At 36.2% G+C, this 27,440-nt stretch overlaps 1 protein-coding gene across 7 annotated transcripts in view; it reads left to right on the top strand.

Moving 5' to 3' along the window:
• Positions 1-6,832: 6,832 nt before the first annotated feature.
• The window catches only part of LOC139689388 (phosphatidylinositol 3,4,5-trisphosphate 3-phosphatase and dual-specificity protein phosphatase PTEN-like), a 59,220-nt gene continuing 38,612 nt past the window's right edge, over positions 6,833-27,440 (top strand). For 4 of the 7 annotated variants that reach the window (XR_011701315.1, XM_071586475.1, XM_071586480.1 and 1 more), the window contains exons 1-8: positions 6,833-7,434; positions 7,685-7,814; positions 7,894-8,068; positions 8,154-8,261; positions 8,342-8,483; positions 8,578-8,741; positions 10,400-10,578; positions 26,755-26,805. Coding sequence is in view for 6 of the 7 variants with exons in the window: in XM_071586475.1 (XP_071442576.1) it covers positions 7,173-7,434; positions 7,685-7,814; positions 7,894-8,068; positions 8,154-8,261; positions 8,342-8,483; positions 8,578-8,741; positions 10,400-10,578; positions 26,755-26,805 (1,211 nt within the window). In the remaining variant the exon portion in view is untranslated. The remainder of the gene's footprint in view (positions 7,435-7,684; positions 7,815-7,893; positions 8,069-8,153; positions 8,262-8,341; positions 8,484-8,577; positions 8,742-10,399; positions 10,579-26,754; positions 26,806-27,440) is intronic. The other 3 variants (XM_071586477.1, XM_071586476.1, XM_071586479.1) reach the window with 3 other exon arrangements.

Below are 27,440 nucleotides of genomic sequence, written 5' to 3'. Positions count from 1 at the left end.
AAAATACATTTGCAAAAATATTCGAAAAAGCCATGTATATGCAAATTGCATCTTATCTCGGAAAAAACTTCCTACTTTCAAATTCTCTTCGTGGATTTAGATTTGAAAGGTCTACCACAACTGCCATATGTCAGGCAGTCAACAGCATACTTAATTCATAAGATGCTAAACGCAAAACTCTTGGAATGTTTTTAGACTTGTCAAAGGCTTTTGATATTGTAAACCACAATAGACTATAAATTAAACTCAAAAGAATAGGAATTAGAGGAATTCCTCTAAATTGAATGAAGTCCTATTCATAATCGCACTCAGAAAGTAGTGTTATCAGTTGATGGGTCAAAATATTTATCTGTAGCATATCAAGTTAACAAAGGCTTTCCACAAGGCTCAACCCTTGGGCCACTCCTTTTTCTGATTAACATCAACGACCTACCTAAATGCTTACAGAATTATGAAGAAATAATACCAGTGTTGCATGACGACACTAATGTAATAATTTCAACACAAACATATCCCGGCCTTATGGAAAAATCAAAGTCTGTCACACTTGCAATAAACAAGTGGTGTACAGACAACCTTCTAGACTTAAATGTAAATAAAGGTAAAATAGTATACTTTACGCGCAATGGGAACATGTCAGATGATCTGCTGGTAAATATTAATGACCAATTAATTGAGCATGTGATGGAATGTAAAAATCTAGGTATTTCTCTGTGTGCAAATATTTCTTGGGATATGCATGTAAAAGCCCCTCAACATAAGCTCAGTTCAACTTGCCCCTTATTAAGACACCTGTATGAAGCTACATGTAAGACTTACCACTTAATTTATACTATGGGGAAATTTATTAAAATATAACCATAATATATAATATTATGGGGATCAGCTTCTATTTCTCATACCATCTTTAAAATGCAAAAGAAAGCTATTAGAATCATCACCAGGAAACCTCACAATGCTCCATCAAGTCCTATTTTCCATTAATTAAACTTGCTACCACTCCTGTGCATCTACATTATGTTTTTAATTTTATGTATAAAAAATAACGTTGGCAACTATTCTCTCAACTCTACCTATCATCATCATTACACCAGAGGCAGGAATGACTTCCATTATGGGAATATAAGAACTAAAGCATAGAAATTAGGACCCAATGAAATCGGCATCAGATTATATAGCAGACTACCCAAAAATATCAAGGATACACAGGGAACTGCTGCATTCAGGCATAAATTAAAAAGATATCTACAGCGCAATATGTTCTACTCAGTTGACGAATATCTCAACAATATTCCCAACCAGTAAGTTCATACTTTTAGTTTAAAGCAATGGTCATGGTCCGATTCATGTTGGTGATCAACGATTTTTCTGAATTGATATTTCATGTGCATGTTACAGCCAATGTTCATGGGTTTGTGCCAAATATTATGTAACTGTGAACACCATTTCTTTTATGTATCTTAAGTGAGCCTGTGTCTTTGCTCCTTTTTGACGTGACTTATATCATGTAAATACACCACCCACCTGGTATTTTTGTATTGTGATCTCTGGGCAAATAAAAAGTAATTCTAATAATGATTATTTATTTATATATCCTTAGTTTGAAAACAGCACTTTTTGGCCTTTACATCGGACTATTAACAGTGAAAACAATGGAGGTGCTTACAAACACCCAAGCCCTAGGTGGAGGAAAACCCACCCAAGTGGGAATCGAACCCACAACCCTTGGATTAGTAGACGAGGATGTTACCCAGCTGCCACTGAGGTCGGCAACATAGACATAAGACATTCATGTTTTAAGATATATTCAACAGCTTGCTCTATAGTCTCTCCAGGTCTAAAGCCAAATTGTGAGGAACTTGGTAAATTAATTCTCACAAGATATGAAAGTATTTGGGCAAAACCAATAACCTCAATGACTTTGCTAATCACAAGAACTATGGAAATGGGAAGGTAATTTTTTTGATGTTTTTATCATTCTCCTCATACATTGGAATTACTTTGTAGTATTTTAGGACATCAGGAAAGTGTCCAGACCAGAAATTGATGACCACAGACAATGGGAAGGAAATTTGATGAACTCTGGCCTTTACAATATCATTCAAGAGACAATAGATATCTGTACTTTTTGATCCCTTAAATTTAGGACCATTTTCATTATTTCAGATGGAGTGAACCATTCCCAGGGAAAATTTTCAGCAGGAGATCTATTGAGTTGTTTTTTAATATCCAGATTGGAGTTAGAGATTTTACAAAGAAAATTTCCCAGTAACACATCATAAAATATTTCATAGAACTAAATGTAAGCCATGGCTAACTGATGAGATCCGTTATTACTCAACTATCCTTAAAAAACTTGCTATCTCCAGTAAAAGTTCAAACAATCATGAACAAAGGTTACTCTATAAGGAATTTCAAAAGTATTACCGTAAACTGATTTCTACCACGAAAAGAACCTATAATGATAATAAGTTACTTAATTCCAATAACAAGTCCAAAACTGCATGGGAAATAATTAATGACTGTAGAGGTAAGAAAAATCCACAACTCACTCTCCCAAAACTTTGTAACCCTGAAAATAACACTGCCATTAGCTATTCATCTCTAGCTAATAAATTTAACAAATACTACGTATCAGCTCCTTGCCTAACTACTTCTCCAGCCAATGTGCTTTTAGCAAATGCACCATCGTCAATGTTTGCCAAGCCCTGTTCTGAAACCAATCTAAAAACTATTGTCTCCTCACTCAGAAACAAATCCAGTACTGGCCCAGATGAAATTCCTGGTAAAGTTGTTCATCATTGTTTTGAAGCCATAAAAGCACCCCTTTTATTTTTAATTAATGAATCTTTGATACAAGGGATTTTCCCATCCCAATTAAAAGAATCAAAAGTAGTGCCCATTTATAAAAACCATGGCTGTGTAAATGATTTGAATAACTACAGACCAATAGCCGTCCAAAATACATTTGCTAAAATATTCGAAAAAGCCATGTATATGCAAATAGCATCTTATCTCGAAAAAAACTTCCTACTTTCTAATTCTCAGCATGGATTTAGATCGGAAAGGTCTACCACAACTGCCATATGTCAGGCAATCGACAGCATACTTAATTCATTAGATGCTAAACGCAAAACTCTTGGAATGTTTTTTGACTTGTCAAAGGCTTTTGATAATGTAAACCACAATAGACTACTAATTAAACTCAATAGAATAGGAATTAGAGGAAGTCCTTTAAACTGGTTGAAGTCCTTTATTCATAATCGCACTCAAAAAGTAGTGTTATCAGTTGATGGGTCAAAATATTCATCCGAAGCATACCAAGTTAACAAAGGTGTTCCACAAGGCTCAACCCTTGGGCCACTCCTCTTTCTGATTTACATCAATGACCTACCTAACTGCTTACCAAATAATGATGGAATAATACCAGTGTTGTACGCTGACGACACTAATATAATAATATCAACACAAACATATCCCAGCCTTGTGGAAAAAGCTAAGTCTGTCACACTTGCTATAAACAAGTGGTGTACAGACAACCTTCTAGACTTAAATGTAAATAAAAGTAAAATAGTAAACTTTACACACAATAAGAACATATCAGATGATCTGCTGGTAAAAATCAATGACCTATCAATTGAGCGTGTGACAGAATGCAAATTTCTAGGTATTTCTCTATGTGCAAATATTTCTTGGGATACTCATGTAAAAGCCCTCCAACACAAGCTCAGTTCAACTTGCTACTTATTAAGACACCTGTATGAAACTACAAGTAAAACTGTACTACTCAATTTGTACTATGGGGAAATTTACTCAAATATAACCTACAGTATAATATTATGGGGATCAGCTGCTATTTCTCAAACCATCTTTAAAATGCAAAAGAAAGCTATTAGAATCATCGCCAGGAAACCTTACAATGCTCCATCAAGGCCTATTTTCCATGAATTAAATTTGCTACCTCTCCCATGCATCTACATTATGTTTTTAATTCTATATATAAAAAATAACATCGGCAACTATTCTCTTAACTCTGCCTATCATCATCATTACACCAGAGGCAGGAATGACTTCCATTATGGGAATATAAGAACTAAAGCATTGAAATTAGGACCCAATGAAATGGGCATCAGATTATTTAACAAACTACCCAAAAGTATCAAGGATACACAGGGAACTGCCGTATTCAGGCATAAACTAAAAAGATATCTACAACGCAATATGTTTTACTCGGTTGATGAATATCTCAACAATATTCCCGACCAGTAAGTTCATACTTTTAGTTTCTAGCAATGGTAATGGTCTGATTCATGTTTGTGATCAATGATTTTTCTGAATTTGATATTGTATGTGCATGTTACAGCCGATGTTCATGGGTTTGTACCAAACACTTATGTAACTATGAGCATCTATTCTTTTATGTATCTTAACTGAGCCTGTGTCTTTGCTCCTCATTGACGTGCCTTATATCATGTACATACTTCACCCACCTGGTATTTTTGTATTGTGATCTCTGGGCAAATAAAAAGTAATAATAATAATAATAATTGCAGTGTCTTTTGCTACAATAGTTGAGGTACCTATTTTCCTTTGATTCACCGGATAGCGTTACATTTATTTTGGGAGCTGTCAATAAATATTCTATTGGCATTGTGTTTAGCCATTGTAGATTCCTATGGCATTCCCTCTTGAGCTCATTTTACATTTTAAGATTAGCATCTGTTGACTTTCATTTTACCATCATAAAGTTACACCACAGATTTTCTCTTAACTGTACAAGTTCAGGTGTAAACCAGTTGTCTTGTTTATTAATTGGCTTAAGCTTAATTAATTTGAATGGGAATGCTTATTGAATATTGAAATGGATGTTTCAAAGAATAAGGTAAAGTTCTCTAGGTCATTATTTGAAGTGAGCAAGGACATCCAATCTATTTAGGTGAGAAGATGTTTGAAATTTGCCTTACAGCTTGGAGTTATTGGCCGTGCAATTGCAGTTTTTTACAGTTCGCAATTGAAGGAACATCCAACTTACTAAAGGCAATGGCACTGTGATCAGAGATCAATAGCCTAAAAGCATTTGCATAATATTCCTGGACATTGTGACTAGTAATAATATTATCTACGCATGCAGAGTGGTTGGTTGTGAGGTGGCACAACAAAGATTAAAGATCCTGAGTAGAATATCAAGTTGAGTTCTGTACCTTGAATCACAGGTCATAAAAACATTTAAGTTAGTCCTTATGACAGTATTAGTACTATCCTTTTAAGAAAGATCAAGACCTCATCTAGTTGATCACAGAAGATACTAAAATCGCCAATAAATGGTGAGCAATAAATGGAGACAACAGTTAACTTATAGCACTTAAAGAAAACAGCAACAAGTTTGAAATGTAATTCATTACATAAACACTCCACACCTAAAGTCTTACACTCTAAAATGTTTATTGTAAATATGCAGACCGCCCCATTTTTGAGTGAGTTGGGGCAGTAGATATAGCTAAGAGTTAATCCTTGAGGGTGATAGAAGTCCACTTCATCCTCATGAAACCAATGGTCTGTTAGACAGAAGATATCGCAATTCCTAAAAGTTATCAAGTGATCAATTTGGCTCAATTTGTTCCTAAAGTACTGCTCACTGAGCACAGGGATATCAATAGATTTTTTGTGGGAGCTACGTTTTAAAGCTGCTAATCATAATGGTTTTGGCTTCGGAGCACCTGTTTTTTGACGAGTAATTGGTTTACTGTCCATACAAGAGGCCGAGGAGACAGCAGCACCAACTGAGGGAACTTTCGAGACTTGATATGACTTCAGTGATGAGCAAGGTATATTCCACATTTCCAAAAAGGATTGGGTGTTTTCCAATATTTTGATTTAACGATTGACATTTACACTTAAAACACAGATAGGCAAGATCAATCAAAATGCCACATTCTTTGATTAATTCATTAGCAAATGGATACTAAAATTTTGCGACAAACCCTGAAGGCAATAATTTATATCCTGGCATTCATTCTGGGGCACTGATACCCACAACTCCCGGAATTAATGAAAAAAATTTTTGTTCCACAAATATTTTAAAAAACCGACAGGTATATTATGACAGGTATGATGCTGAACAATGGCGAAGACTTTCCCCCGGTTCTCATAATTTTTGCGGAATCGGTTGTTTGTTTTAGGCCCTAAAATATCAGCTTCCACATTATTCCCAAAATACCATTGGCGCTCAAGAATTACATTCAGTAGTTATTGCCATCTTTTAATCCCTATTTTGTTTCTGGTGGCTACCAACTCACGTTAATAGTGCTTATTCTATTTTAAATTTATTATCTCGACTTGATTATTCAAAGAATCTAGTTTTTTTCCCTTCGTCCCAATTAATGTGACAGTTGAATTCCATTTAAATCAATATGGAATAGGTAGTTATTAAATTAAGATGAATAGCACTATATGATATCGATTGTTTGCATTTAGTTTATTATTTACATCGTTATTATCATTCTTATGTTGCGCATAAACTAACACAACGAATACAAAATTGCCGTTAACCTGGTTGATGCTGTATTTTAGATTGCCTATAACTAACTTTTTATTTTTTTAAATAATTATATTTCTATCAAGGTCGCATTTAATGAGCGATGTTTTCATTGTCCAAAATTATACTGCTAAAACTGTGGTATTCATGGTATATAATAATTCAATTTACCCGCTTTAGAGCAGTTTTCTGTTTTGTGATCGTTGAGTTTGTTGTACACAGAATTAAGCCGCTCAACAACGGTTGAGCGTTATAGCATTAGTTATACACACGGTAGAAAGGGAACGTTTTCGTTTGTGAGACGCCATTTCTCCTTAGGCGTATTATTATTATTGAAGTGTCGAGTCTGTAATTTTCAATATTTATCCAGTTTGTTACAACTTTCAGACTCTGATATTGTGTATTGATTTATTTCAAAATTGTTGATGGAAACCCAATGGTGCTTGCGAGTGTGCAGACGATGTAGCATGAACGTGACAGATTGATCGTTTGCTGTCCCGGATGAATACAACTCTGCGGAAGCTTTCCCTGCCCTGTTTTTAACTGCTTAATTCCCTTTCTTTTTTCACTACTTGTAAATGACAGGCCCTTATGGGACAATATGCCAAGTTCTAGGGCGTAGGGTGCTGTTAGTTATATGGGTGTATGCTTCTCCTGTCGGAAGTCAAGGCTGAGCAGTGAAATGTCGGAGCAAATTTCTGCTTCAGCTACTCCACTCCATGTTTGTGTTGAAGAACAAGAAGAGCCAACACTTGGTTCATTATTTGAGGACCAAGATTCGGGTTCTACCAGTATGGCAAATACAATATCTAATATGAAAATGACAAATCCCATCAAGGGACTTGTCAGCAAAAGACGGAAGCGCTACACTAAGGATGGATTTAATTTAGATTTAGCATGTATCCTTTTTAATTATCATTTTATTCTGATTTTAATTTATATCGTAGTTCTTTTCGGTCATCTTTGCTCGGCCTAACAAACGGTTTCGTTAACTGGCATGGGAGGAATGTGGCTTAAGATTTTAGTAAAAATACCTTTAATATATGTTCTGTGTCATTCATTTTTTGCGTTTAGTTATATTGTATTTACTTAGTGGCATCTGCATACATAACTTACTTAAAACTGTCAGCGCCTTGATTCATTTCCAAGATATCAGGGACAATGTGATAGCGATGGGATTTCCTGCCGAGAAGTTAGAAGGAGTATATAGAAATCATATTGATGACGTTGTGAAGTTCCTCGAGTCAAAACATAAAGACCACTATAAAATTTATAATCTGTGAGTGCTTTGAGATACATGCTTTCAATGCTGATGCTTTGTGTTACATGAAGTGGCAATAACAGAAATTTTTCTTCAGGTGTTCGGAGAGGAAGTATGATGTTAGTAAGTTTCATAGAAGGGTTGCAACTTATCCTTTTGATGATCACAACCCTCCTAAAATAGACTTGATTAAGCCATTTTGTGTCGATGTGCACGAATGGTTATCGAAAGATAGTAAAAATGTTGCTGCAGTGCATTGTAAAGCGGGAAAGGTATGATTACACCAATATTGCAGTTTGTCAAATCTATTACAGTACATTCAAGTGTATGTCTAATATATTATAATTTTATTTCCAGGGTAGAACAGGAGTTATGATCTGTTGTTATATGCTCCATGGAAGACAGTTTCCTACTGCTGAAGAGGCGTTGAATTACTATGGGCTGCAAAGGACTCATGATCGGAAAGTATGAATAGTTTTGGGATAGGTCAGAATTGATTCTCGTTTACATAAATTTTGCATGCTAAGGAAGTATTTTTCTTTTAGGGAGTAACTATACCTAGCCAGAGACGGTACGTGAGTTACTATGCAACTCTTATTCAGAAAAACCTGACTTATACACCTGTAACTCTTCTGGTTAAGGAAATTCATCTGGAGCCTATACCAGCCTTTAATGGTGAGCAAGGAAGTAAGTGATTGCCTGTTGGTTCTTATGAATTATTGAAATGGAATAAGTAGGGTATGGAGATGGAATAACCTGTTGATATTATCGGTCATTGCAGGTTTACAATTTGTTATTTCTGAATCAAGTGCAAAAATTTACTCGGCTATGGTGCATGATGTGAAGAAGGGGGCTCCGTCCATTCACATCAAAATTGACCAGTGTGTTCCTCTATGTGGTGATATCAAGGTGGAATTTTTCAATAAGCCAAAAATGATGAAGAAAGTGAGTGTGTAAACTCTTGTATTTGCATCATTCTATTCACGATTAATGTATCTTATGCAAGTAATGGCCCTCCATTGGTCTTAGGTTGCATAGTTTACAGGGCTATATTATTTGCGCAATGCAATTTGACAATTCACTAGATAGAGTGACCACTCTTCAGTAATCACATGTGAAATTCATTCAATTGCCTTGCACAATATTGGAAGTGGTTGTATAGGCTTAACACATTTACTTTGGGAACCGAAGGGATTACCAAATTTCCAACTCCTCCAAAGCATTTTAACCTGGAGGAGTTGGAAATTTGGCAATCCCTTCAGACGGACATATTTGAGGTGGTCAATGAAATCCTTGGAAAAATAGTGGTAAGTGCTGATGTGATAATCGCTTCTTGGCTTGCCTATGGCTTCTAGGAGAGAATTGTCATTCAGCGGCCTAATTCTATAGTTAGGTGAAAGAATGACATAACATTTTCCCTCCATGTAAAGCATTTCTCAATTGTAGCTGTTTATGATTAAAAAACTATGCACCAGACCATGGGAGAAAAGTGCAGGGGTTATTTTTCAGGTATTATTGAAAATTCAATTGAATAAATAATGACATGTTCTATCGGGAAGACTCAAATGTACTGATTAGCAATAGTAACTTTCAACTACTGTTCATTAGTCTTTTCCTTCAACTATTGTTGTTATTTTTCATGCTTAAATTTTCTTATCTGAGCTCTGGTTGCTTATAATTTTGTGATTGTCTTGAATATTAACATAATTTATTAATATTATTCCTCATTTAAGCTTGTCAGAAATGGTCGGTCAACTGGAAAATGTTATTTTCTATATAATGTTAAAATAGTTTATGACTAAAAGAAGGGTAATTACTGTTCTTAGCTAATACTTTTGATTTAACCTTGTTTATTAGTGAAATGTATTTCCTGCAGTTATGTCTAATTAAGGAGCTATTTAGCTTATCCTAAATGTTTGAATTTCACATGCTCCCCAGATTAGTACCAGGTGTGCTTTCAGTGACCTGCTTGTCAATTTTACTCTATATTTAAAGATTGGTTATTTTTTGTTTAACACCACAGTTTTCATAGCACATGTGAACATAATTCTTGGCATTATTTTACCAAAAAGCTTGACAAAATCTTTTGAATGAGCTTGTGGAATTTACGGGAGAAGGAAATTGGCGAAAACACCGAAAATATGAATTTCATAATGGGTTAGCTTAAGGGGATCAAGATGGTGTGGTGGCTGGCGTACTGGTTTCCCACCCAGAGGGCCCAGGTTCAAATCCTGGTGGCGTCAAATATTTTCAGTGGTGTCTTAATCCATATTAGAGGTGCTTTGTGGAGAGCACTTTGACTGAGTATGCCATCCATCGGATGGGACGTTAAGTTGTGGATCCTTAAGCACCTTTTGTTACGAGTAGGCTAATGCGGATGCCAGGTTTCCCTCCACCCTTCATCCTTTCCTGTACTAATGTGTAATGGTGCAAACGACCTTAGCTGTCGCTTGTCTTCCCTAAATACTACTACTACTACTACTATGGGTTAATTTAAGATGAGGTAATATGAATCTCACCTGTTAAAACTGTTTTGGTTTTATTACTGTGGTTGGAGTTTAGAATTTTGGACTAAAACTGATTACTCTGTGCTTTTTTTTCAGGAAAAACTCTTCCATTTTTGGTTTAATACTTTCTTTGTGAAGGAAGAAGCTACTCCTTCTGAGCTTGGTGAGAAAGTAGGTGATATGCCAGCCTGTAGTCAATCTGTAGATCGTTCAAGCCGAGCCATAAGCTGTGATGACCCATCTAGAGTGCCTCCCTTCAATATGAGACAAACTAGGTATGTTTTGTATTCTCACTTCCAACCTTTACTTGAATACCTTTTAATTAAAGCATGGGGAATCACACTATTTTCATTTTATATCAATATTTTTGATTTCTTCATTTTTGGCTGTTTATTCGTATATTTAATTCTGTTATTTTCAATTAAACTTGGATCCAGAGGAAAAGCTTTGAGTGAATTTTTTAACTGAGCAAATAATTGTTGCAATGACATTGCTTTACTAGGCCCTACTCCCTGCTTTAGTTCATTCAAAATTGTTGAATGTCTTGATAGGATTTTATGTGAATGTTTTGTTGAAATCTCCAGCATTTTATTAGTTTTTGGACAACCTCAGTCTGCCCGGAAAAGATTTGTTCTATGAAATGAATACATTGTACAAGAAGGAGTTAGTTACATAATTTAAACATGGTAAGAACAGCTGCGAAATACTACTTCTATGACACATAAGTTGTTAGTGTGAGGACTGAAGATTAATTCAAGCATGTTTAAATGTTAGAAATGCAAGAACTTATGACTGAGAACTGGGATCATTTGTACTACCTTGACGCAACAGGTATAACATTGATGGGCTTCTGAATAATAAAAATATTGAAACTTTCCATATTGCATCAAAAGTGCTTTGAAATGACAATAATATTGTTTTCTTCAAACATTTTTGAAGTTGGGCAACTTTTTGCACTATTTGAACGGTGTGGTAGCTCTGATAGTCTTGTGTTAAGTTTTCCTCAATTACTCAGGAACATAAATTACTCATAATTACTCAAAAACAAAACCTTCTTAAAACTGAGGTGAAAAAATAACTGGGGAACTACTTTGGGGTTTAGGAAATTCTCGAGAGAAATTTTTATGGGCTCATTTGTAGAATTTATGAAAAAGGAATTTTTCTGGAAAGTTTCATCAGACCGGTTTTCGTTCTCATTCCAAAAAAAGGAATGGCAGTCTATTAGGACTATGGAATAATGGGTCGAATTTTAAACCCAAATAAAGTAGCACATTGGATCATCAATAAGAGAATAGAGAGGAAGACAAATAAGTACTTGAGCCTATTACTCAGTTTTGGTTCAGAATGGGGAGAGGTTCATTTGATGCCATAGCAGTAATGAAGTCACTAATTAAAAGGAACCTAGAGTAAAATCAAGATGTATTTGTTTATTTCATGTATGTTGAGGTGTTTAATAGAGTACATTGGGAAGCATTAATGAATGTATTGCAGAAAATAGGAGTAGAATGGTGAGATAGGAGGGGCAACCTGTACATGCCACAAACTGCTCAGGTGCTATTGGCGGATAGAGATTCAAGCTGGGCAGTGTTTAGAAGAGGGCTAGGACAGGGGTGTTCATTATCACGTATGCTTTTTAATTTATGTGTGGAGGGAATTGTAAAAGAGGCATGGGGAAAACTGGAAGTAGGAATGAAAATAGGTGAGGAATTCATAGAATCCATTAGGTTTGCTGATGATCAAGCTTCAATTGGCCAGTTCACCAGATTACAATCATTACTGAACACATTAGAAAATCAATACGATCGTTATGGGATCGGAATAAATTTTAGCAACCATAGATTGAGGTTCTAAAAAAAGGGGAAAGCCTAGTAAAATATTATTAAAGATAAACTAGAGAAGGTGGAACAGTTTACCCATCTTGGAAGTGTTTTAGACAAAAATGGTCCCATGTGGTAGTGATGTCAGAAAAAGAATTGTTGCAGATAAGAAGCTTTCACAAGGGGGAGGGAATTGATGACTGGGACATGGAGTAAGGTTGTTAAAAAATGGGTCATCAAATCTTTGACATGAAATATGATTTTGTATGGCACGGGGAACATGGTTGTTGAAGCAAGGCTCTGGATGTAGATTGGGCAATTTTTCAAATGTGGATGTGGAGAAGGATTGGAAAAGGTGAAATGGACGGAAAGAAAAACAAAGGAGGATATGCTAGGCATGGTGGGAGAGGAGATGGGATTATCGGGAGGTGTCACAAAAGGAGGCTGGAAAGACGGATGCGGAGTATTTTGATTGGCCGTTTGATGTCGAAGATTTTCATAGTGGAGAGGAAACGAGGCAAAGGAGGAGGGGGTGTGAAGAAAATAGGAATGCTGGATGGAGTTAAGCGAGGAATGGAATTTGTGGAAGTGAAGGAAGGTTTTTATCAAATTAAGTGTTGATTATGTTTCATTAGGATAGGCAAAAGAATGTATCCCAATGCATTCAGATATCCTGTGTCCATCCAAAACCTTTGTTACTAGGATGGTGGCCTAATTAAAATAATCACCCATAAATATTATGACCTGTTGCCAAAGTTGTTTCATATTTTGGTACTAGAAAAATCAATGAAATTAATAAAATGAAAACATTTCTATAAACAACTATGCACAGTTATTTGTTGACCACATTCATTCAAGAGAGAAACGTTGTTGATGAATGTCTGAGGAAATTTGGCTGCAGATAATAATATACACCGTACTATCTGAATAAATTCAGTTGCTTTTACTTAAGTTTTACAAAGAATATGAAGTTTATCTTGGTATTGCATTTAAATTTCTCTTTATTCTGGAAATGATCCATGAGGGACAAGGTATTCTTTTGATTGAGGCCAAAGTAAAAGAATTCTACATCTAAACATTCACTGAGTAATAGTAGTTAATTGGCAAAGGTGTTGGTTGTGTGCACTTGAAAATCTTGGAATCCACAGAAGAGCTTACTCTACGTTTTAATGTGTAAAAAAACAATGCATCAATTTTTCTCTTCTAAAGTTAAGTTGGTTGGTCTTGGCTGTTTTCTTCACCAACTCTGAATTTATATGAATCTTGCAATTCTCTTTATTTAATAAAAGGCATTGTGTCATTAGAATGACAGATTGCAAAGTGACATTATGGTGTACAATTTAGTAAGTCAGAGAAATTCTCAATAGAGAAGCTATGCAAGTCTTATGGCATGTGAAGCATGATGCTACTAAGGAGTTAATGTAATTTCGGGAGTTGTCCAGTTATATCCTGGTTTCCATTGAAATATGAAGAATTTCATCCCTAAAATGAAACCAATAATGCGCTTTACACTTAAGGGTATTTTTACTGTTGCTATTTTTTGTTCTAGGCTGCTGGTGAATATTTTTGTTGAAATTAGAGACAGTGATAAACCAACACTAAATCATGAGTACTTTTAGAATTTTCCATTAAATTTGAAATAATTATGGCTTAAATGATCTAGCATTTGGGAATTTGATTCCTCTGTGATGATGAGTTGCACGTTGGCTTCTCCTAATATATTTCTTGTAAAGTGCACTGCTTAGGGGGAAACTGGGAATTTAAATTATGTAGACTTTACAGATCTTCAAATTTCAGAGTTGATTCATTCATCCGATAGTAGATGGGTCTTGGCAATGGGATGGGAAAGGCCCGTGCCCAGCAACTTCACCATTGTCAGTAATGCTGAACAGTAGCATGAGTTGTGTCGGAGAAATTTTGTTCTTTTTGTTATATATTGAGCTTGAGAGAAGTCATTAACATTTGTGTTTATGAAATTTTATGAAATACTTTTCAATTGCACATTTTTAATTTTACACCTATATTAATTTTGTAGAACCTGGATATTGTCCTTTTTCCAGATATTTTTAAATTAAATAAATCTGTTAAACTCAGGCATATCTGTCTACTAATGTTGCTCTTACGAAGAAAAAAGTGAACAGTTTAACTCCATTATTCTTTTTACTATGAGAAGACAATGGACATTTTGCCATTTTCCTCAATTGATTGTGTATTTCTTTGATTTTTGTGACCGTAGTGAGTATAGTTTTGATTTTATAAACTTAATATAAATGTATTTTGCAGGTAACTAAACAATAAGTAACATGGCATAGAGCATGCCTCTGCGATTCTCCTGTGTTAGTTTATTAAAGTTGTTGAACTACAGCATTCCACATTTCTTTGAAGTAATATTAGTGAAAATCATCTACTGTCTTTGACAAGTTGATTTATAAAAAGTTAATGTATGATGTGCCATTCAAATTAATCGGCTTAACATGATCAAAGAAAGGAAAGGCATTGTGTGGCTATGGGATGGTTACTGTGAGATGAAGGCATAGAAAAGAGAGATATCGATACTTCGCAAAACACTGTAGATAGGGAATAAGGCAGCAAAAAATAAGGTTGCAGTCATAAAACCAAAGGTAATTCTTCATTATCATGAGCAAATCAATGTAATTCATTTGGGAATGTTTGACACCTCACTTACCAGCCTATCTAAAAATCTAAAGCATAAAAAGAGCCTAAGGTGATAATAATTATTTTATAAATAAATTATTGCAATATTACCCTTAGGAATAATATTGTATAAAAAAAACCATAAACACAGTAATCAACCCGAAGGTCGGTTTAGTAGGTGAAGGTAGAGATCACCCAGTACTAAGCCCTATACGGCGAGTGAAATTCACACATCAGGGTAGGGGGGCCAGTTCCTTTCCCTGTGCCGGTTATGGTTTCCCAGGAAGACCTGGTACCCGAAAAACCAATTTAGCTTGGGTGGAGCTGCAGGTGCTAAGGGTGCCTTGCCCGGGAATCAAACCCGGGACCCTCCGATCAGCAGTCCAACGCTCTACCCAGTGGACTACCGCGACCCAATATTGTGTAATGATATGATATTCATATTTAACCCTTTCCATGCCAACTTCCATCGGCAGGACTAGTAAGAAATGTGTGCAGTATTTTGGTATATTATATTGTTTTAAGAAAAATAATATAAAAATAAGATCTATGCATGTCTGAGAACTTGTGATGTGAGTGGGCATGTCGTTTGTTGTGTGCATATAGTAACAATTTAATGTAGACATAAAATCACTTCTTGCACTTGAGGTCAACAAATGGTTGCAAATAGTCACCTGTCATAATAACACATGGATTTTGGGGAGAATTAAACATTCTGTGTTGGAGACTTCAATTTTCTCAGGAAAACTTAAAAATTTTCCGGAGATATATACATCCCCTGTTGCTATAAAAATGACTGACTGATATATTTACACACATACCATGCATCATTCAAACATTTTTAATTCAATCTAGTCATCATATGTGAAATCGAATTGTTTATTACTTGCGTCTGCTTTGTGATGATTAGTACACCCCAACATTTTTGTTGTCCAAGAGGCAGAAGATTCCCAAGAGGTCATACCCAGGGATATTAGCAACACATGCTTCATTTTTATGCCGCCAGTTTTCACATAAACACATGGCACTTGGGGTGTTTTCATTGATAAGTACTTCTACTTCCAATAGCTAATTTTTAATAATCTGGATATTTTAGTGTAAAACAGTTAGTACTTCATGTCTTGAAGATTGAACACCTTTTCCTGACGTGTGTTGGGAGGGATATCAGTGAGAGGCATTGGAATTAATGCTAAATTTAGGTCTAATTTGGAATCAAGTCAGCATGAGTTAAAGATATCGGTCTTATTATAGTTTAATCTAAACTGAGCTATAGCCGCATTTTCTGGCCATATTGCAGTTTTGAGAAGTTCATCGCTGAGTGAATTGTCGGCCGTGATTTTGAACAATGAATATGGGCCTCTGGTATTGAGGGGGTTCTACCACAACGACACAATTGAATTTCAAAACAAGATCATTCTTGACAGAAACCGATGAGGTATTGGAATGCAGTCTCCATGCATGGAGATAGGCCATACTTTCCATTGCTGTCAACTGACAGCCAGAATCTTTATTGGCAGTTCCAAATTTGTGTAACTGATGATAATTTTCCTTCCCATAAGGTATTTTGAATCCACCGTCACCATTTGTTGTGTCGCCACTGCTGATCGCCTGGGGTCGTTGATGTTTACTTTGGAGACTGTCACGTCTTCTCATTTCCCCCATGGTGTATCCCTCTTCCTCTTCTTTCCTTGTATAGCGTGTAGTAGTTGGCGATTCCTCAAGTGGTGGCTGCTGCGAATTTCCTTAGCGAGCTCCGGATGAATGAGGTTGCATATTCTTGAGAACACGCAACCTTATTCATCTGTCATTTTTAATATTATTACAATCATTAGCTGCGGCATGAACATAATTAAAGCATTCCATGTTACATTCTTCTCCATGCCATTCGTCTCGGGAGGTTGCAATCTTTCATTTTCCATTGAATTAGTGATCGATGTTATAACGTCACGGGTATTACAATCAAGTTCTCATGCGTTTTCAGTGAGCTCAGCAATTTCCTCAAACTGATTATTTGTCATATCAAGGCAGTTTGCCCTGTAGATCTTTCACTATCTGAAGAACTTCGTCTTGTTTTCTCTTGATTTTAATGGCATCACATGAGCCAAACAAACACTTTTTACCTAGATAGAACAAATGTGAAATATTAGCTCTGGCATTCACCACTGATTTTGTTAGGCCAACATATCTATGATTAAAACTGACTTAGAGCCAAAATCACATTAACAATATCTGGCTTTCAGCTATATTCTCGAAGCAAACATTACAAATATTATTGGCCATCACCATCTTGAAAAAGACTGGGCTATATGGAACCAGAGGTCCGGATTAAGCAATATCTGGATTATTCAGGGATTTGATACAACTAATATTTATGTAGTATTTATTTTTCACCTCTATTCTTGTGCATATTGAATCATTGATGACTTAAACTGATTTTGTATGGAAAACAGGAAGCCTCAGGGTAAAAACATTGTATGTTAAGTTGACAGAATCATATTTGAATGAAATACACGTATATCACAGAATGTCCTCGGAAATGAGCTCAGTTCTTTAGTAACTTCATTCAACATTGATAAATAGTTATGCGAATACTTTAATCAATGATGTTATCCTATATGTTTGATCTATACGCACACTTTAAATGAACTGAACAGGTTTGTATTTCATAAATTTGGGTTTAATTTTAGAAAATGGTGCTAGTTATCTTTTGTAAATTAAGATAGTCTTGATGCAAATATCAGTGGACTGCTCCCTAGCATGCATAAATGATGCCATCTGCAGAAGGAATATATTTGTGTGTATCGTACCCATCTCAGTGAAATAGTTAAGGATAATATAGCCGAACAATTTTAGTGTGATAATATGATATGGTTAATGGCATTTGAATTCTGCTAGATTTTTTTTAAGGTAGCAGGTTTCTATGTCAGAATGAAGTTGACTAAATTAACAGTTGTTGACAAATGAATAATGCTCCGAGAATGCTTGTTTTCATTCTCATGATCATTACGGTAAAAATTAATTATTAACAATTTCATAATTAATTGAGTTAGAGTAATACATAATATAACTCTAAAATCAGCATTCTTCCTTGATGAGTTTCTAGTCCTGAGTGACAATTGTACCTAAACTTCAAAAAGCTTGGTACTGATGTCATAAAATGGATTCTTTCCAACCTAAATTGTGTTCAAAATTATGAAGACAAATTAACTGATATGAAATGGTTAAAGAACAAATGAAAAGTCAAAATAGCTAATACAGTTTGAAAACCTTTAATTATTTTTAACAGCATTTGGAAAAGTTTTGATTGTTGTAGACTTCCTAGATTCCATCATTGGTATATGATGTACTGTGCTGCGGAGATCTACAGTAAAAATCGGGAAATATTTTGAAAACACAGCTTATTTTACTTAGCTTGCTTCTTTGGAGTTGCTTACAAATTACAGTCTCCCATGATATTCTCAAATGTTCATGATAATGTCCTAAGTCTGTGTCCTAAGCTTCATCTGTAAAATTTATGATGGCATTCAGGCTCTGCAGGAATTTAAGATTTTTAACTGATTTTACAGCAGACTCCTCTTCAGATTCCAATGATGCATATCCCACTGTAAAATCACTATCAGCTATTTCTTCTACTGTTAATGTTTGTAAACTGGACTACCTTCATCAACATTAAGCCAGACATACGTTTTTAATAGTGGAGGATATTTCCCCTGCTGGCTTCAAAAGGTTGCTGATGTCTTCTGGTTCAAATCTTGTGAAGTGGAAATCAGCCTCATTCCTTTTAAGATAACATCTTTTTCCACACACGTACTTAGTGGATTGTTTCACCTTCCTCTAAGAATCATCCCAGTTGAAGAACACAGACTTAAGTAATAGTTATTTTGTATTCATCATTGTTCTTTGTCCCCTGCTGTCATCAATCTCACCATCACTTGACTCCAGCTCTACCAAAATAGAATTAAAATACTGTGGTCTGTACAACCTCTTGCAAGCAATGATTCCTCCTTAATTCGTTGACTAAAACAAGAGAGCTGTGATTGAGGGCAAAGTAAGGCACCTAATTTCTGCATCCTCACTGTGCAAATTGTCCTTAATCAATGGCATATTTACGTCATCATTTGAAATTCTCAGATCATCCACTTTGTATTTCACATTTTTGGGAACAAAGTGATTATGGATCCAGTCCATTCTGATAACTTGGTAAACCACGCATTTGCCGAATGCCTATAAAGTACAAAAAGTTCATTCATTATTTTTCTCAGATTTTGGGTTTGTCATACTTTTCTGATGGCAGTGCTTTTCAGATAGAGGCCACCATATCATTTAGCACACAGGAGTATGGAGAGCCTTTCCTTAATAGTTTTTCATGGAGAAATTTTTGGTTCACTTAGTAAAGCATTCCTGTTTCTGGCAAAAGTCATCCGTTGAGGCCCATTTCATGTGCATTAAACATAAGGTGTAATTATGGAACATATTCAGCCTTCAGTGCATTCATTTTTATTCAAAATAGTATTTTTACTCATGTGAGCATTAGAAAAGTTTTTGTGCTGAATCTTGGATTTCCGTGCCATGAATTCAAGCACCACTTGATGGCCGTTGCCCATTCCACCAAAGGCAGCTTTTCATCATCTGTTAACCTTATTGTTTTCAGAAGCTACCATCAATATTCTTGGCATAAGCATGAAACTTGAGAGCATATACCTTGATTTTATCCATCTTTGTTTTCAGATCAGGCACAATCTGTTCAGCTATACCCAACTCACAAATGAAAGTAGCATCAGGGAACCTTATCTACAATGTTCAAAGTTATGGTTACTTTTAGTGGCACACATTTTGATGCCTTTTTTGATATGCCATTTTTCCGCTTGGAGAACTCAAAATTATAAGTTGTGTCCAGACTCCTCAGACATTAAGCACCATGCTTATAGGTGCCTAAATGGAAGGTGCCTAATGAAAAGGCAGCTTGAGTTTGGACACCCTACGCATTAGTACTGCCATCTATGTAGTTAAGAATAAGGAATTAACAGCTTATGTCTGGATTTTATTATTTTTATATTTGGCATAGCTTGTGCAAACATTTGTGTAGTTTCGTAGTCATGTAATGATTTTTTGTGATTCTGAGTTTACTTTCCAATCATTCGGCAGTCTATTATTAAAGTTTTCCATTTCTTTCTCTTAATTTAGTAACTTGGGCAATTTTGGTACTATTTTCGTACTCATTTTCTCTAATCAGACTACATTTAACTCTTTTCAAGATATCAGTCCTTTATATTTTGCTTTTATTATTTGGTCAGATAGTATTACATTTCAATAATTTTAAATTTTTATCCTATAGTATTTTAGGCCAGGGTAATTATTTGGTCATTAATCCGTGTAAGTAATTGTTTTATGATATGCTTTAAGTCATGTATAGTTCATTTATATTTTTGCATACTTTTCTTGCTAAATGTCTCGTATTTTTAAGTGAAGCTTAGTATCAATTAAATATTTATCCTGCAATTAGTCTTTGTTGGTGCTTTTTCATTTTTGTTGGTTAATTACTTGGTGGGTTTACATAGTGAAACAGTGACTCCGTTTGCAGGTTTCCACGGCGACGAGTAGGTGATTTCCACATTTTTTGGGCTGCGTCCACGTATGTCGTTTAAATTCACAACAGTTTCGCCAGCTATCCTGCTGGCGTCCTCAGGTCAAGGATGGAAAGAAGCTCGTTTTCCCGTCTTATATAGCGAAAATCCCTCTATAAGACGGGACAATGGGTCCAACGGGAATCCGATGGGTCTCTGCAGGACCACGTTGGACAGACACCCACTTGACGCATTTCATTGACGTAATAAGAAACATCACCATCCATGACAACAATTTTATGGTCAGCTTCGACGTTGAATCGCTCTTCACCAACGTCCCTATCGAGGAATCGCTGAATATCATCAAGGAACTCACCTCCCGTGGGATCCCTAAGGACTTTCCGGGATTGGTGGAGAGCATTGCCTCCACAATTCCTTCTTCCTATGGAATGGTGACCATTACAAGCAGACGGGAGGAGCTGCGATGGACTCACCCCTCTCCCCGGCTGTGGCCAACCTCTACATGGAGAGCTTCGAAAAGAAAGCACTGGAGTCCTGCGACAAGCGGCCCTCACTGTGGCTAAGATATGTCGACGACACTTTAGTCATTTGGTCACACGGCGAGGGAAAATTAAAAAAGTGTCTGAAACATCTGAACTCACAGCATCAAGCCATCCACTTCACTATGGAGGTGGAAAAGGATCATCAACTGCCCTTCTTGGACGTCATGGTGAAGAGAAATAAAGGGAATGGGAGGCTTGGACACAGAGTATACAGGAAGCCCACTCACACCCACTACCTTAATGCTGCATCGCACCACCATCCCAGTCAGAAGACGTCACTGGTAGACACACTTGTCAACCGAGCATATAAAATGTGTGACTCCGATTCTATTGCCAACGAGAAGAAACACTTGACAACTGCCCTGCAAAGGAATGGATACAGTGCTCATATGATCCAAAAAAGGGCCGAGAAGGAAGAAAAGAAGAGACAAACCACCGCTGTTCCTGACAGGGAGGAAGACTCCAGACCACAACCGAAGGCTTACGTCACCATCCCCTTCATCGCAGGGACTTTGGGAAGAATCGCGAGGGCTTTAAGAAGCATGATGTGGTGACCAGATTCAACTGCGTCACCAAGATAGCTTGAACCCTACCCGGACCCAAGGATAAAATTTCACAGTTACTATCAGAAGGCGTGTACCAAGTGCCATTCTCTTGTGGCAAATGTTACATCGGTGAAACATGCAGAGTGCTGAAAACATGCATGAGTGAACTTCAGAGAGCAACCAAGACGAAACAGTTTAGAGCATCGGCCATCGCTGAGCACGCCTGGAGTGAACCCGGACACTATTCTGTTCGGCGACGGACAGATATAGTGAAAGAAGAAAAATACTTCAAGAGGATAATTAGAGAGGCAATTGAAATCATTAAAAGGCCAGAAAACTTTAACAGAGAGGCTGGATATCCACGCCACAGTGCGTGGAAAAGAATTATTCCGCGCAAATAAGAGGACGTTCCCTGATTGGCCGAAGAAATTTCCCGGTATTGGCGCCAGATTTGCCCTATATAAGACAGGACAACAAGTTTCTTTCCATCCTTGACCTGAGGACGCCAGCAGGATAGCTGCCGAAATTGTTGTGAATTTAAACGACATACGTGGACGCGGTACGAAAAATGAGGAAATCACCGAACAGTGACTCCTTTTGCAAAGTTTAGGCAAATGACTTATGATTACCGAGTTGGATTCATGCAGACAGCTATATATTTACTAATGGCATGCTTATATATGCTTATCCACTCCAAACACAACCTTGCACTTGAAGATAATTTTCTATAATGTTATTATACCAAAATAAGATATAACAAGCAAATAAAATAATACACGATACAAAAACGATGACAAAGACTATGTCCTTAGTCATGGAATGAAGCAGTAAACAAAGAAATATGTTCTTACCTCTACATTTCAAATATCTGTATCCAATAACTTGATAAAATAAAGTTATTACAAGGATTACATTACGTTCATGCGGAAGACACCAAATTTCTCTTGCCTAAGGAAAGCTCTGCCTTTTCCTGCCTTGCGTTAATAAAGCCTTTGTTTTTTCTACAAGTAAAAGTATACTCTCTGGATATATAGCGAATGTTATTGTGACCATATAATACACTCACACCATGGTGATTATTCTTCTGCTAATTGTCTTGCTTCTAGCCCCTGGACTCTTGAGGTTGCATTATGGTATATTTAGGATACACTTCTTGTGTTCTAAATCCAGGGGCCAAAAAAGGTGCCTAAATTTGCACCCTCTTGCTGCCTGATGAGTTTGGACACCCTCCACCCTAAATCGAACAATTTAGGCACCTAAATAACAAGTCTGGATGCAGCTATATTTACTTTGGGAAGTTACCAAACCACAGAAATAACTAGTTATCCATTGTCAACAAACCTAACAAATTTTCGACATGCAGCATTATTTGGACAAGTCAATTATTTGCTTCATGCTGGTACTACATATTTTACCTTAATATTGGAAAAATGATGAATTATTCAAATATGATTTTTATCTGTGTCCAGAGAAACATTCTAGTAAAATGTGTTTTCTGGCCATCGTGCAGCCATTTTGCGACCATATGAGAAACCATTCGCACTACATTGGCTGACTCTGGCTGGATTAGCATGAGTTTATTCTATACATGAACATAACTTCTCATATTTTCCATAAGTTAGGCTTCAGTGAAATACTGAGTGATTTTGGTGAGAAAGTCAAGAAAAAAATGATAATGCCAATAGGTAGTGGTAAATTTGTTCATCTCATTTAATAAAGAACGCATGTCATTCATTTTTCCTCATGGTTGCTAGATATTGATCTTTGTCAAGATGTGAGATAGTTAAAAAAAAAGTGACCCAAAGAGGTGTTAATTTTAATTTTATTTCATTTTTATGTAACAACTTTTGAGGAAATTTTATGAATATAGAAGAAGAATAAACTGAATAGAAAAGATGGCATGTGCATAGGTTCCAACTGAACAGTGTGTGTAATTAACTGTGGATAAAGAATGTAAACCCAAGTCAGATTGCCTTAATCCAAACTATTTTCACAAGTAATAACTTCAAAGACTCGAGTAGTTATGCAGTTAGTGCTTTTTATGTTCAATTACTGGTTGCAGCACCAAACATTTAAAATTTAGATGTAGGAGGTATTTTTGCATAAATATATGAGTATACACTAGCACATAGAAATATGTCAAGCTTCGCAGTTTTTATTCATTCTAATCCTGCATTTGTAATTAAAATCCTTTTCATCTTGTTCACATGATTTGCAAAATACTTACTGATGTGACTAACAGAGCCAGAGTGGTCATTATGACTGTTCTAAAAAAATACTGTCGCACTATATTTTGTAATTTTCTACAGTTTCGAAAACTTACTTTTTGAAAACTTGGTTGTTTTCATTGATATCATAATAAATTAATAAAATTCTTTAAAGGTTAGCTTTTTTGTTGAACCAAAATTTTATTCCTTGATCATTACATAGGATCTTGAAGACTTCTTCCATAGTTTTTTTCCATAGTTCCATGGTTTTTTATAAATTAAAGGCTTTGAAAATTTTAATTTAAGTACATTTTAACTGGAGGAACTGTATCTCATAAAGTTTGCTCCCTCCTGATTTCTATATCACATATATATTAGGACTAGTTGCTTTCTCATCTCCCTTGATGACCTTTCTCTTCTTTTACCTAAGGTTGGAGTTTGTTTTGTTTTTTAATTATTTATTATTAGGTAATCTACCGGTTAAGGTAGGTTTTTGGATGGACACAGCCACTAAATAAAACATTTTGTGAATCCTAACAAAACACCACATCCTACTCTACATCAGGTCCCTCTTCATCTCTGAGTACCTTCTTCCTCCCTTCATCCCATCCAACATCCCTATCCTGTTCCTTCCCTTTCCTCGTTTGCCCAACATTCTCCCCTATATCACAGTCTTCAACATCCCACTGCCGGTCAATACTCCCTTCATCCATTTTTCCTATCTCCTAAGGATTTCTCCCAAAAAACCACTCTCCTTGCCCACCATACTTAGTACATCCTCATTTGTTTCCCTTTCAGTCCATTTGACCTTCTCCGTCCTTCTCCACACCCACATGCATCAAAAGCCTCCATTTACATCTATCCTCCTGTTTCAGTGACCATGTTTCCACGCCATACATAACTACGCTCCATATCAAAGTTTTCACGAGACTTTTCTTAACATCCTTACTCAGCGTCCCTGTCGTCAACTCCCTCCTGGTGGAAGCCTCTTTGCCTAGCGCAATTCTTCTCCTTATGTTCCTACTACTTTGCCCGTGTTGGCCTAAAACACTAGTGAGATATGTAAACTGTTCTACCAGCTCTAGTTTTTGCCCTCCTATTTTAATGTTTAGCTTAGCCTTTTTCTTTCTAGAAAATTGCATAAACTTTGTTTCATTAACATTGATTCTCATCCCATATCTATTGCACTGAGTTTCCAATTCACTCAGCAATGTTTCTAACCCCTTGGCTGACGGACACATTAGAGTTTGTCATCAGCAAACCTAACTGATTTTACGAATTCCCTTTCAACCTTCATTCCTACATCCAGTTTTTCCCAAGCCCCATTAATCTTTTCCTCCATATATACGTTGAACAGTACCGGTGAAAATGGGCAACCCTGCCTTACACCTCTTCCTAACACCGCCCATCCGGACTCCCCGTTCCCAACTCGCACCTGAGCAGTCTGAGACATGTACAGGTTGCGGATTAGCCTCCTATCTCTCCAATCTATTCCTATTTTCTGCAATATACTTATTAGTTTTCCCCAATTCACTCTTTCAAATGCTTTTTCGAAATCTATGAAACAGGCAAATACCTCCTGGTTGTATTCTATATTCCTCTCGATTAATAATCTCATTCCTGCAATGGCATCACGCGTACCTCTCCCCTTCCTAAACCCAAACTGGTCATCCTCTAAGTAATCATTTGCCCTACTCTCTATCCTTTTGTTTATGATCCTGAGAACAACTTTAGCTGCTTGGGATATCAAACTTATTGTCCTGTAGTCCTCACATGATGTGGCCTTTACCTTTTTCGGAATAGGAACTAAAACTAATCTCACAAAGTCTTCTGGCCAGATTCCTTCCTCATAGATGCTATGAATCAGCCCATATAGCCTCTTCCTCCCACATTTTCCTTTTTTAATAAGACCTTCAAAATGATACCATGCATTGGTTTGGTCAATAAATATTTTCATGCAAGTTGGAGCTATACTTTTTATTCCAATATCAAAAGACCCCTGGCAAATACATCATGGATGAGTAATAATAATTGTTAGTGGTAAGGTTGCCCATGCCTCTTAGGTCATATCATCATTTTGTGATTGATTTTTCCAAAGGCTTCCCTGATCCATTGCTTCAGATCATGCACTGTATGTGACAATGGAGAGATGCGCAAACTGACCTTCACAATAATCCACGTTAAGAAATCTTTTGGGGGTGAGTATAGGGGATCGCTGTGAAAATTCCATAGAGCCTCCATGCACTATCCAGTGCTGAAGAAAATGTTGGGTCAGGTTATATCTTCATTTTCAAAATATGAAGGGGAACTGTCCCGATGATAAATCCCATTTAAAATGTCCTCTTTGAGCTGTGGCATTAACCATATGTTTATTAATCATGTCAATGTACAATAGGTGGACTCTGTTACCAATGATGTGATCAAGAACCTTCTTCAAAGTAACACAGGACAAACATTGTCTTGCCATTGTGGTGAATGTAGTGCTGCGTGGAGAACAGCATATGAAATAGTTGCGTGCCAAATTAATTACTGACACCTCTAAAATTGATCTGTAAACTGATATTTTATGTGTAACTTAAGTTGTGCTGAATAATAAAACACCCAAATCAGAAACATCATTTGAGGCACATTTTATATTCAGTGATACAAGAATGCCACTTAAAGGACTAGTGATTTTTAGGCAAATGTTCAACTTATTTTATTAACTAGCATTTATTGCATCATTAGTTCACAAATGGAAGTTGGTTGCGACAAATCAAAGTTAAAATAAGATTTATCTACAAACTACAAAAAAAGAAATGGATCAAATTAGTTCTCTTATTTATGGTATCAATGATTCTGATAGATGTTGATTGCGCTATAGGTGAAGTGAGGAATTTAATTTTGCCTGTAAAGCTGAAATATTTCTCTTTGTGTGGTTGCAATAAATGGTTTACTTTTGTGAACTCATTGTGAATGGGGCAAAAGATTCCTTTTATAAGTTGGCTGGGCAGCCTTTTTTCCTTAATTTTGACCGAAATTTTGCCTACCAACTTAATGTGGGTAAAGATATACACCCATTGATGTCAATATTAAACTCCTCTAATTGGTGTTTTTCTAGCAGGTTAAGTCTTGCATGCAGTCTTCGTGCAGCAAGAGGCTCCTATCCCAGGTATTCCACTAGTTGTGTGATGCTTTATGCTTGTTCCTAGCATTTTGTTAACAAACTGACTGCTTTTCTGTGCATTTGTTGAGATACAAAATCATTCTTTGGGTCATGCTCATTGTTCATTTATGGCTGGAGGAGGTTACACATAATAAAATGCAGATAATATATTTTTTCTGCTCTCAAATACATACCTACAATAAGAATTGGATGATAATTGGAATCTGTTGAGTTTTAACCACACATTACTGATGTCTTCATTGGTTGATATGACAGAGTAACTCAGAATAAGTACACCATAATTTTATTATACCCTTTCCTCCGCCTAATCTTGCAAATGTTTGGTCTAACTAATCATGTGTAACTCGTTTCTCTAACTGCTTTGTGCTGATATTTCCCCTCTACTACTCTGTCCAATAAATAGGCGAACTGAAGCCATAAAAACTTCATTTTGCAAAATTTAGTTAACATCAATTTTGTCCCCCTCAAAGTGCTCTCCATTTGTTGCCGTGCGCTTATTCCATCTTTTCCACTGTTTACCACCCTTGGAAGTCCTTGGCAGTTAGGCCTTTTAGTTTTCCCTAAGTGTCTTGCTTTATTGGGTCCACATCTTCCCAGTGATGTCCGCTCATCACATTTTT

Source organism: Hetaerina americana, unplaced genomic scaffold (genome assembly GCF_022747635.1).
Source record: "Hetaerina americana unplaced genomic scaffold, ioHetAmer1.1.p SCAF_23, whole genome shotgun sequence".
Taxonomy (NCBI): Eukaryota; Metazoa; Arthropoda; class Insecta; order Odonata; family Calopterygidae; genus Hetaerina; species Hetaerina americana.
The sequence above is the reverse complement of the archived record's forward strand: the minus strand, read 5'-3'. Positions and strand labels throughout refer to the sequence as shown.